We start from the raw sequence: 13,445 nt of genomic DNA on the forward strand, positions 1-13,445 counted from the left end.
GACTGTGCTGGGAACTGTTGAAGATCAACACTGCCATCTTCTGCCAGAGTATGTACGTAACAGGCAGCAATGGGCAAGGAGGAATTAGGGAATGGCTGAAGCCGATACGCAGAGCAGGCCCAAGCCTTTATGGGACCATACCACCACCTCAGCACCAGATGCTTCATCATCAATGTTATTAAAAGAGCTGAAAGTGTTAGTAAGGTCAGGATGTTGGATGATCACCACTCCAACTCCAACCTCCCAAAAGTATTGGGTGGAGCTCCATTCATCATTCCAGCTCAGTACTGGGGGGGCTTATACCCCTCTAGCCCATGCCTGGCATTAGGCAGCATGGTGCCAATAGGCTCATGTTTATCTGCCCCAGAGAGTCCTATTCTATTGGCAGTACTTCTCTACAGGCACTAGATAAGCCGTGTGAGTGCATTTGCACATCTGTATCAGCAATGGGTGTGGCTTAAAGTAGCTGAATGCATTTATTAGGTAAGGGTGTCCACAAACATTTGGACATATAGTGTATGTGGCAATGTAGTAATGTTAAATCCATAGGCTGTGTAATACTATTAGGTTTTATTATTCAATGGTGTTTAAAAATATATCTTTTTTATCATGATGGCTCTTGGGGCTCTTGGGGGGCCCCTGGGGTTCACCTGACCTGGGGACAACCACTGACCACACTGTGAAGTTTCAATTTTGTAAACTCACGATTTTCACTTTGTCAACCAATCATCACAGCTAGCTACACTATGTGTCCAAATGTTTGTGGACACCCCTTTTAATGAATGCATTCAGCTACTTTAAGTTGCACCTATTCCTACACAGATGTACAAATGCACACACACACCTTGTCTAGTCCCAGTAGAAAAGTACTGCCAATAGAATAGGACTGTCTGGAACAGATGAACATGAACCTATTGGTACCACCTGGTATAAACCCCCCCCCCCCCCCCCCCCAGCATTGTGGAGCAGTGGAACTGCCCTTTCTGGAATGATGGATGGTGGTGCTCTCTCCAATACTTTTGGGATGAGTTGGGGAGTTGGGCATGAGGTGGGGCGGTGATCATCATCCGACATCCTAACCTCACTATTGCTGTTATCGCTCCAGCCTTCTTCCCTGGACAGTAAAGACAGTTCCTCCAACAAAGCAGGATGAGCCTTTTTTTAATATTCTTGATTTCAAAAGAAACAATGAATGAGCAGGTGTCCCAATACTTTTGTCCTTATAGTTAGCTACATGCACCCTGCAGACTTTGTACATGGAACCCAAAGAGGTTCTTCTATGGTACTGCTCAATGACCCATGTTTTTGCCATCATCATGTACTTACCTGAGGGCAGGGATCTGACCTACACAGATCAAGGCCCGACTATAATAAGAAGCCTAACCGTGGTATCGCAGGGCCCAATGCAAAGCAAATGAGAGAATCCCACCATACAACGTATTACTTCCAGTGAAGGCAATGTAATTTCCTTGTTTACTCGCTATTGTTATGCCTCAAGCAAGTTGATGCTCTCGAGGCGTAGCGCTCCACCCACTAGCACCTAACCTAGATGTTTACGTTTGAGACGACCTGTTTGGAGTGTGATAATTATACGCTATACTGGGCTGTCTGACATGCCACGAGAGCCCTTGCTGTGCTGTGTACATTCTGGGATAAATGCATATTTAAAATCATTTGAATTGAATCATTCTGATCTTTTTAGACTCTGATATTTTCCTGCCATAAATAATAAATGTGTGATGTTACAAGCTGTGATCCGTTTGAAGATCCGCTTGAAAGCGGTTACCCTGGATGAGCTGCATTATGAATAAGAGGGAGATAAATAGGCATCAGGGCCGACTGCGTAGTGCTGCTGGAAGCTACCTTCTGAGGGATGTTGTGAACGCATGTATCTCTCTGCCATGAAAGGCAGAAACCCTTCGTCTCCAAACCATCCTAAAACAATGCCTCAGGCTTCAGGCAGCATATTTTGGAACAGGTCTCTGTATTGTAGCTTTTAGGGGTAGTAAAGTTATCAGATTGGGTCATATTGGCAGGGGTGGATTAGAACAGCTCTGACTAACAGGGGCCCTAAAAAACTTAAATTGAGTATTTTGACAGGATTGTCAGAGAGTTGTGGGACCCGGTGTAATATCGTTTCATGGGTCCAAAATTCTCTGGCATTGTCCATGCTGGTTCCCATCAGCCAATCATTGTAAACACCTCCAGGGTTTCTTCTGAATGGAGCATTTGATTCCAAACTTTGAGATTAGGTCTCCTGGACAGGGATTAGGCCTTGTATTATTAGATATTCCATGACTAGGCCTAATACCTTGTCTCTATATGGTTATTATAGACTATATAAGACATAGATAACTATACCCCTTAAAGATATTGATTCTTTCTATGAGTCAGGGGTGTCCAGATGTGCCAGTATCGATATTTAAAGCTCCAGTTCAAGACTTTGAGAAGGTCTACGCACCAAAAAAAGCCCCTTGTGCAAAGGAGGCTAAGTGCCCCCTGCTCCCAGTAGTTACACCACTGGACCACATGTTGAGACAGTAGAAACTCAAGGCACTGCTGGGACCGCCGAAGCAATATTGCATATACTGCTGTAAATATATCAGATTTTAATTTGGTAGAACATCAAAGGATCAATAATGGACGTGTCAAATTAAAAGCAAGTGTAGGAACCCTACACTTACTATATATTTATACATATTTATTACTAACGTTCCAAAAAAATTGCTTAGAATTTGTTACATTTATCCGCTTATACAACTTAGGACCCTGCAGCATTAATAATACGTTGACGATAATACAAATTATAGAAGGCCTTTTTAATCTGGATTTTAGTCTTAGTATTTTGACTAACATTTATATTTGTTTTAGTCACATTTTAGTAATGTAGTTATTGTAAGTTTTAGTCTAATTTTACTTATATTTTAAAAATAAAACATTTTAGTCAATTTAAAGCTCCAGTTCAAGACTTTAAGAAGGTCTATGCACCAAAAAAAGCCCCTTGTGCAAAGGAGGCCAAGTGCCCCCTGCTCCCAGTAGTTACACCACTGGACCACATGTTGAGACAGTAGAAACTCAAGGCACTGCTGGGACCGCTGAAGCGATATTGCAAATACTGCTGTAAATATATCAGATTTTAATTTGGTAGAACATCAAAGGATCAATAATGGACGTGTCAAATTAAAAGCAAGTGTATGGGAAATATCTGGAGATCCTCCATGGCAGTGTTCCAAACACACACTTTGCAGGAGAAGGGGAATATGAACACATCCTGGAGAAGGTCACCTTTTAGCACAAGGTGTAAATGTGTGAGAGGCGGGTGCCGGCCATGCATTCGCCGCCTCAAAGATACGGATATTTATGCGAGACGTCGAGAAGGCCTGACATTCAATCACGTTAAAACGGTGCTCCCCATAAACATGCAGGAGCCAGTTTTGCAGATTGCTTCTTTCCCCTCCACTTTCCACTTTGGCTCTGCTTTTAGAGAGTGAGGTCATCTGTTCTGAGGAACCCTAAAGGCTGCCTAAATGCTTTACAAAGCTGCCCAACGGCGCCATAAAGGAAACCTGTCAGAGGAAAGGACTGAAGGGAGTGACACAGTTTTTCTCATTTGGACAGTGTTAACTTTGGCAGGTGATTGGATTTGACTGGATTTTAGTCGTAGTATTTTGACTAAAACTTATATTAGTTTTAGTCACATTTTAGTAATGTATGTAGTTATTGTCTACTATATATAGCTATTGTCTATATAGTCTAATTTTACTTGTCGAAAACGTGACATTTTAGTCACATTTCTAAAACATTTTGTTTAATTTTAGTCATGCATTTTTATTACTATATATTTATACATATTTATAACTAACTTTCCAAAAAAATAGCTTAGAATTTGTTACATTTATCCGCTTATACAACAAGGACCCTGCAGCATTAATAATACGTTGACGATAATACAAATTATAGAAGGCCTTTTTAATCTGGATTTTAGTCTAAGTATTTTGACTAACATTTATATTAGTTTTAGCCACATTTTAGTAATGTAGTTATTGTAAGTTTTAGTCTAATTTTACTTATATTTTAAAAATAAAACATTTTAGTCAATTTTCTAAGACATATTCTGTTTAATTTTAGTCATGCATTTTTAGTACTATATATTTATACATATTTATTACTAACTTTCTGAAAAAATAGCTTCTTATTTGTTGCATTTATCCCCTTATACAACCTAGGGCCCGGCAGCATTAATAATACGATAACATCCAGAATTATAGAATTATAGAAGACATTTTTAATAGCAAATATATTTAGCATTTATTTAACTTTATCTAATACTTTACTGATATGGTTGTATATATACACTATGGTTTCACTGTGACTGGAAGGGGAGCATACCGTGCTGATAACTCATATGTATCCCCTTAGTTTTTTCTATTAATTCTTTATTGATTCTAGTGATTTTTACTGCACATTTTTTAAACTTGGTAAAGTTAGTCTGATATTAGATATTTAGTGGATATTGGGCGGATATTCGCTCTTCACTGTTTCTAGATGTCAAGACCAGACTCTGGCTGGTCAGTGTCTCTACTTTTAAGACGACCCCTTACCATCTGTGTGATTTCTGGCTATTTTGAGTAAATGTATTTTGTGAAAGCTGGAAATTCTAGTTGTAATACATTTTGTCATAGTTCTTAATTTCCATTAAATTACATTGAAGGCATTTATCAGACGGTCTTCTCCAGAGCGACATACAAAAGAGCTTCACTGTTCACTCAGTAAATACCCTCAGCTAGTTTGTACAGACTAGGATCCAGAAGATCCCTCTAAGCTTAGACTCTACTAAATACAGAGGTCAGTATGGAGACCACAGTACTCTACATACTCTTCACTGTTCACCCAAGTACTCTCAGATGAGGAGGGTCTTCAGTCTGGGTTTGAAGACAGCGAGTGTTGGACTCCCAGGTGGACTCACAGCTGTTCAGACACCCAGGGGAAGTTCATTCCACCACTTCGGTGCAGGACAGAAAAGGTCTGGACGCTCGTCTTCCGTGGATCTTGAGGGATGGCGGGTCGAGCCGAGCCGTACCTGAGGCTCTAAAAGAGTTTAGTTTGGTTCTCGTCTCGTTTTTATCATGTAAAATATGTCGTCAACGAGTCATTTTTTCTCATAGTTTTTGTTTATGAAATAAACACTGCCTTTGGCTTTAAAATGACAAATATGCATGAGCTCATTTTTTACAATGAGGGCTACACAGCTGCTGTTTTAGGCCTTTCAGGAGGGAGCTCATGTTGAACCGCCAATTGGAAATTCCAGAAACTCTCCAGAATGATCAAACTCAAACTGACCACAATATATCACTGGTCACATTGTGACTCGCTCCCAAAACAGTCGTAAAACCATGCCACCTGGTCTGGTCTGTAGGCTTCAGTTTCATCAGCTCTCAATGAGAGTCACTGATAGAAAGTAATGCACATGATCGATTCTCACAACATAAAGAAACAGAGGGGGTCAATTCTTTAGAATGTGAGGACCACCGACAGACATCCCTTTCCGACCATTATACTCGACTGCCAGTCAGCTGTGGTTGTCTTTACTTGGCATCAGAAACAGACTCAACACTCGAAAAAAAAGGGGGCCTAAAGGTTAGAGAAGCAGGCCTGAGACCAAGTCAGAAAGTAACTGGTTCAATCCCCAGGACTGGTAGGAAGTGGGGGAGCAGAAGAACAACAGCTCCTCCTCCCTCAACATTCACAACTGAGGTGCCCTTGAGCACAGCATCCAACCCCCAACTGCCCCCTCAGCATTGGGATGGCTGCCCACCGCTACAGGTGCATGCCCACTGCCACAGAGGGGGATAAATCCAGAGGCTGAATTACACTCTACTGCTGTGCCATGGCTAAAAGTATGTTAAAAAAACCCTCAGTGCCTCTAGTATTGATAGTCACTGTGTTTCCCCGGAGTGTGGCTGAAATATCATTAGGTTTTTTAATTAATCATATTAAAGCAGGAGCCAAGGCCCAAAAGGCAATCTGATTAGAACGGCAGTCACGTCCAGGATTCATCTCCAAGGCTGTTTGGGATTGCCTCGTAGTGAAAGATGCTGTAATCAGCAGTTTGATCTCACTGAGCACCAAAGATGATGACTCAAGTCAGACTCCCAAATTTCAGCCTGAGAGTTGGTTCAGTTAGAACCAACAACCCGTAAATGAATAAAACGGTGTGTGTGTGTGGGTGTGCTAATGTGAGTGACCTTACCTCTCAGACTTGCTGTGGTCAGTAATTACAGTAATGCCATTGTCTCGCAGCTCGTAGCAGCGGCAGGTTTTTATACTGCAGAATTCTGATAGATTTCTGTCTGATAGACAGCTCCAGTACACTAAACTTTTGAGACTCAAGAGTTGGCTTAGACTTGCAGAGACTGGATAATCGACTCAGACTCTTAATCAAGAGACTTGAGAATCAACTCGGAGAATCAACTTGAGAATCAACTTGGACTCACATTCTAGAGACTTGAGAATCGACTCAATCTAGAGACTTAAGAATCGACTCAATCTAGAGACTTGAGAATCGACTCAATCTAGAGACTTAAGAATCGACTCAATCTAGAGACTGGAGAATTGACTCAGACTTGCAATCTAGAGACTAGAGAATTGACTCAGACTCGCAAAGTAGAGACTCAAAAACTGACCTGGACTTTCAATCTAGAGACTTGAGTTGGTTTAGACTTGCAGAGCAGACTTGATAATTGATTCAGGCTCTTAATCAAGAGACTCGAGAATCGACTCTGACTCGCGATCTAGAAACTAAAGAATCGACTCTGATTCGCGATCGAGAGACTCGAGAATCGACTCAGACTCGAGAATCAACTAGGTCTCGCAATCTAGAGAATCAACTCAGACTCTCAAACTAGAGACTCAAGACTCATCTTGGACTCACAACCAAGACTGAAGAGTTGGCTTAGATTTGCAACCCTGCTGTTCGAGAACTGACTCAGGCTCCCACCCCAGAGACTAGGGAATTGACTCTGGCTTCCATTCTAAAGACTTGACTCGAACTTACACCACAGAGACTTAAAACTCTACTCAACTTTGCACCCCAGAGACTAGAGAATCAACTCAGACTTTTAATCCAAAGACTCAAGAATCGATTTAGACTCTTAATCTAGAGACTAGAGAATCGACTTAGACTTTTAATCTAGAGACTAGAGAATCGACTCAGACTCACAATCTAGAGACTAGAGAATCGACTCAGACTTTTAATCTAGAGACTCAAGAATCGAATCAGACTCTTAATCTAGAGACTCAAGAATCGACTCAGACTCTTAATCTAGAGACTCAAGAATCGACTCAGACTCTTAATCTAGAGACTAGAGAATCGACTCAGACTCTTAATCTAGAGACTCAAGAATCGACTCAGACTCTTAATCTAGAGACTCAAGAATCGACTCAGACTCTTAGTCTACAGACTTGAGAATCGACTCCGACTTGCAACCCAGAGACTCTGGCTCTGACCCATTTTATCAGACACTTAAGATTTAGTCTGGACCCCAGAGACTCAGGACACAACTCAGACAAATTCAAGAGGCTTTTAATGTCACGTCATCTGTGTACAAGATCTGGGTTGAAAAAGACAATAAAAGCCTCTTAACTTGACTTGACTTGAGACTCATGGGACAAAAAGCGACTTTTAAACATCTCTCCATATCCGTGGCCCAGGTGCTTCCCTAGAATCTGCCGTATGGCTGTACAAAATCCCCAACAGCATAATGGCACATAGGCAACGTGCAGGTGACCCATTTTCCCTTCTCCTCAGTATACATTTATAATGAGTGTCGGGTTGGATTGACCTAAAATGACCATGACATCTGATAAAACTGAAAATATGATATAGAATTTTAATACTACATATAAATGTGGCCCAAATCACAAGTGAAAATGTCAGATTCTGTGTGAAATCTGACGAATAAGATCGGATTCGGGCCCCTTTTTAATCTGCTGTGTGAACACAGACAGCCTCATAGCCCTGATCTGCTTAGGCCCGGGTCAACATGCGTTTTTGTCCATCGGATCGGTTTTGGATTTGCTCTTGGCCACATGTAAAGCCACCAAGGACTCATTGTGATCGGATTATGACTCTGATGATCACTCAGCGATGCCTTTAGACCGTGGCTTCTTGGCAAACACAACTTCCACATGCTGAATTAACAAATAATAAAAATGTGAGTCTACAAAAATGAATTCTGCAGTTCTAATCAGTCCTAAAAAAGACCTCATCATCCGTACAAAACAATATGTGGTGTGAAAGCGCCGCGGTGTGGCTAGTCTGAGAAGCACATGTGGATAATAGACACACTGCAGCAGCTGAGCACTACAGCAAGCATCGACACACGGCGTTTTACGGCATTGGGCTGCGTCCCAATATGCGTTCTCGCTTAGGCAGTGTGTAGTCCTTCTTCTAATCTTCTAATTTAAACACAAGCAGGCCTGATAGTACACTACCTTCACTTTAAAACTGCTCTAGCTAATTCTACTACGACTAGTTCTATTTCCTACACAAGTACGCACATTGCGCACTAGATAGGCGCCCTAACTAGGACACAAGTCCGCCTATTGGAACGCCCATATAAACATAGCTAACGCCGGGACGTGGATAGATAGACAGCTAGCTAGCTTGTGCTTTCGGCCTGAAACCTTGCCAAAATGGGAATAGCCGACGAAGCAGACCGGACCCTTTTTGTCGGCAACTTGGACCCTCAAGTTACAGAAGAGCTTCTGTTCGAGCTGTTTTTACAGGCAGGTTTCTGGATAATATTGATTTAGCTAGCTAAGTTAGCAAGCTAGCACTAGCTAATTAGCTATTAGCAAGCGTATACCAGTGCAGTGCATGTGTGGAGCTAGCTATAGCTAACTTTAGGCTTTAGTGTGTAAAATATTGAGCTTGTAAAGCTTAGTTTTTAGTATTTGGACACTGTTGTCCAGTGATTTTGATCGATTGTGTATAATTAGATAGCTAGAAAGCTAGCTAGCATAGCTAGCTAACATGCTATGCTAACACTAGTCCACCTCCAGTCAGAGGCAGGTTTGGTGTCGTGCAGGCGGCTCTCTGCTTCCTCCAGCTCGGATTTGGATCATATAAGAGGCATATTTAAACTATTGTAGATCATAACAGCGATTTAAGGCATTTATTATTGTTATTTCTATTATAAATAATGCTAAAATATACCTATAAATGAGGTGTATTGAACAGTTGCACTGGAAACACGACCACTCGACCAGTTCCAGCCCTGCAGTTTGATGGAGAGTCGAGGTGTTTTAATACTGTCAGCAGTTTATTATTTAATATTTAGTATGTGGGATAAAATCACAATCTCTACATGCATATATGTTTGTAATTTGGCTTTATCCAGCTTTTGCCAGCTGCTTTCTGAAGGGACAGAGCTGAAGGAGCCCTGGATCATTCACCACTGGTCCTCTGGCTGTATTAGAGGACCTGGGATTTAGTGGAGCAGACAACCTTTTAGACCTTAGTCTAATGTTGATAACTAAGAAATACTCATTTCCCCAACTCCTACAGCCATATACTAGCTAAATGTACAGCAGTAAAATTGGACACAGACTGACCACCTCCTTGTTTCTACACTCCCTGTCCAGTTGATCAACTCCATTTCCCATAAAGGAGCACTGTGTAGTCCTATAATTCCAGACTGTAGTCCTTCTGTGTCTCAGCCTGCTTTGCATGCCCTTGTTAGTAGCCCCAAACTTCCCTAGAAGAGGTACATTATATGGACAAAAGTATTGGGACACCTGCTCGTTCGTTGTGTCTTCTGAAATCAGGAGTTGATCCTGGTTCTGTTGGAGTAACTGTCTCTAATGTCCGGGGATGAAGGCTTCAGTGACCAGAGCGTTAGTGATGTCTGGATGTTGGAGGAGGATGATGATGATGATGATGGTGATGATGATAATGCTCACCAACCCACCTCATCATCCCCAACTCCTCCCAAAAGTATTGTATGGTTAGATACACAGAGCAATAAAAAGGGAAAACGGATTAATAAATCAAGCTACTGAATGTAGATGTGGATATATTAGAAAATAAATAAGAGATAGATATAAAGAGATAAACAGACAGACAGACAGACAGACAGCAAGCCACAGATGCAATGTGTATGTATATATATATATATATATATATATATATATATATATATATATATATATATATATAGACAAAAGTATTGGGACACCTGCTCATTTAATGTTGCCTCTGCTTCTCCTGACGTCGCAAAGCAGCTTTACAGGAGTCCAGTTCTATTGGCAGCACTTCTCTACAAGGACTAGATGAGCAGTGTGTTTGTCAGACAGGATCAGACACAGGATCAGACACAGCAGTGCTGCTGGAGTGTTTAAACACCGGGTCTGTCCACTCACTGTCCACTCCATTAGACACCCCTTCTACCTAGTTGGTCCGCCTTGTAGATGTAAAGTCAGAGACGGAAGCTCTGTATCTGTTGCTGCACAGTTTGTGTCGGCCGGCCTCGAGTCCTTCTTCATTAGTGGTCGTTGGATGCTTCGCACACTCGACACCGTCAGTGTCACAGCAGTGCTGAGAATGACCCGCCAGTCGAATACTACAGTCTGCTCTGTGGTGGTCAGTCCTGTGGGGTCCTGACCAGTAAAGAACAGGGTGGAAGGAGGCTAACTGACAAAGTGTGCAGAGAAACAGATGGATACAGTCTGGAATTACAGACTTACACAGTGCTCCTATATGGTCAGTGGAGCTGATGGACTGGATAGTGACCCAAACACAGGATTATCTCTTGATTTAGCATCTAAATAAACAACATGAATGGTAGTTAGTGTATTTGTCCTCTTCTGAAATGCTTCTCTTTCATTTTTGCTGTAGGCTGGACCGTTGGTCAAAGTCAAAATCCCGAAGGACGGTGATGGGAAGTCTAAACAGTTTGCCTTCGTGAACTTCAAGCATGAGGTCTCCGTGCCGTATAGCATGAACCTGCTCAACGGAGTCCGTCTTTATGGAAGGCAGCTCAACATACAGTACAGAGCAGGTTGGGTACCGTCCGTCTAGGTTGTGAATACACTGGAACTCTAACCTGGACACCCTAACAGTGTGTGTGTGGCTTGTGTGTGTGTGTGAGACAGGTAGCAGTCATATTAATCAAGAGGGTAAAAGTCCTGCAAACTCCCAGAACTCCAGTCCGACGAACACGCCCAATCCTCGTGGTGGCAGGTATCCCTCACAAATTCTCTAGATATAATGCCTGACCTTCTGCAGAGGCTTTTCACAGTTAGGGCACTAATGCTAGGTGCATGGGCCTTTTCTTCAATTTTCAGGTATGACAGGACGCCAGAACAGACAAGCTCTCCATCGTACTCCCCTCCTCAGAACCTCCAGAGGGGTTTCTCCTCACCTGACACTCTCCAGAGACAAGCAATGGTGAGCGCACCTTAAAGGCTTCTTCACAGCTATGTTGTTAAGTGCATGTGATCGCTCGAATATCCACCAGACTTGATATTTGCGGAAAACAGTTTGCTGATGATGGGCAATGCTAGGATTCTCATCCCGGATGCCAGTTGTTCAGTGATTGGGTATTTCCAGGATTAAATTAAATCCAGGAGCCGTACAGGGAGGGGGGGGGTAGGATGATGAAGTGACCATGACCTAAGCCTTGCAGACTTTTCCACAGTATTCAAATCTGTGTGTCTTTTCTGCAGATGAACAACATGTGGCAGGTCCAGATGCAGCAGTTGCAGCAGCTGAACGGAGCTTTCCAGCTTGGCATGAATCCGCAGCAGCAGCAGCAGCAGCAGCAGCAGCAGTTCAGGGGTGGGAGCAGTAGCCCCTGGCAGCAGGAGAGCCCGCCTTACAGGAGCCACCGCCAATCCCAGCAACAAGACGGCGGTGGTTATCACGGCCGGGACCACCGGCACGGCAACAGCTATCGGCATGACCGGCAGCGAGGTGAGTTCTACGAGCATGACGACCGCGGCGGAGGCCGAAGCAGAGATTACGCCCCAGAGAGACGCAGAGACTCTAGAGACGGGAGTGGGGATGGACGCTGGAAACGATACTGAAACGGCGCGGTTGTCGTTTTAAAACAAGTGAAACGAGAGACTCTGTTAAAGAAATTGTGTTTTTATATTGTTTTTTAAAAGAGAACTTTTTAAATGGAGGATTTTCCAGGTGTTTGCCCAATATGTGATGTTGTGAAACAGTTATGAAATTTGTTTGACTAAAGACCTGAAAATTTGAGAAAATCATCTTGTACAGTAATAGGAGGCATTTTAATGAATGATGTTTTAAACACTTGTCAATCTCAGGGATCAATTCCCAATACATCTGATGTCTTTAATTTTTTTTATTATAAATTTTGTATTTGTGGCCTTCTTTCTGATTCAGACACAATAATCGATCATGTTTCGATTGGCCAGACTTATCAAAGCATTCACCACATGCTACTTTACCATGGCACTGAATGACTAATGCCTCAGCCACAGGCTTCTTTACCAATTGACACCGTTTCTACATCTCTACACTTTTTGAGTGGTGAGTGTTTTAGTAAGTCATGGCCTTTACGTGCTTTGCCAGCAGTTCAGTTTTCACAGCAGGTGTATGTACTGAACCTTTAGTCAAACCGGATGTCAAGTTTTAGATTTCTCAGGAGTTTTTAGAACGGGAAGGGGTTGTCTCTGTTACTTTCTACTTTTCAAAAACTACAGTTTAGAGGTTTTCCAACATGTATTTGCTGAATATGTGTACAGTGTGATTTCTCTCTCTCCTGGCCATGAGAAATGCTGCAAAAAATAACTTTATTGTAAATACAGCCTCATTTTTTTAAGGAAACTATCACCCTGGTGTTGTCTTGTCTGTTTGCTGCACAAACATTATAATTGCCTGGTCTATGTCAAAGTCATGGGCTTCAAGTCTAGTTCTGAATTTTGCAAACTTCTCAAATGCATGTGATGACAGATTTGCAACAATATGATTTAAAAAAAAAAAAAAAAAAAAAAGAGCCCATGCATGCAAACCTATGTCATATCTGATACTGGAATTAAGAAAAAAGAAACGGTGATGTTAAATAACCAATACAAATTATGTTTATTCAGCATTTCACACTCTACTATGTCCAGTTCACCATTACTTTTGTTCTCCTTGTAGTGGAACTCCTGAGGATATCCACAGTCCATTCAGAAACATACACTGACTTCAGCTACTTTAAGTTGCACCTATTACTGACATAGATGTGCAAATACACATTAAGATCCTGTAGAGAAGTACTGCTTACTAGGAATCTAACAGAAAGCTAGCCCTGGACAGTTGAGACCATTACTCAGATAATATTATTTATGTGTTTAATTTATATATGTATATTTTATACACCCCTCACACACTGACAAAATGACACTTTGACACAATGAAAAGTAGTCTGTGT

At 42.0% G+C, this 13,445-nt stretch overlaps 1 protein-coding gene across 1 annotated transcript; it reads left to right on the forward strand.

Annotated features, from left to right (window-relative positions):
- The first annotated feature begins 8,641 nt into the window (after positions 1–8,641).
- Positions 8,642–12,856, forward strand: rbm7 (RNA binding motif protein 7). The gene is made up of 5 exons (XM_072695003.1): positions 8,642–8,787; positions 10,898–11,060; positions 11,155–11,242; positions 11,347–11,449; positions 11,728–12,856. The coding sequence occupies exons 1-5, from the start codon at positions 8,695–8,697 to the stop codon at positions 12,085–12,087; spliced, it is 807 nt and encodes a 268-aa protein (XP_072551104.1). The 5' UTR covers positions 8,642–8,694; the 3' UTR covers positions 12,088–12,856.
- Positions 12,857–13,445: the final 589 nt, after the last annotated feature.

Source organism: Salminus brasiliensis, chromosome 13, assembly GCF_030463535.1.
Source record: "Salminus brasiliensis chromosome 13, fSalBra1.hap2, whole genome shotgun sequence".
In the NCBI taxonomy this organism is placed as follows: domain Eukaryota; kingdom Metazoa; phylum Chordata; class Actinopteri; order Characiformes; family Bryconidae; genus Salminus; species Salminus brasiliensis.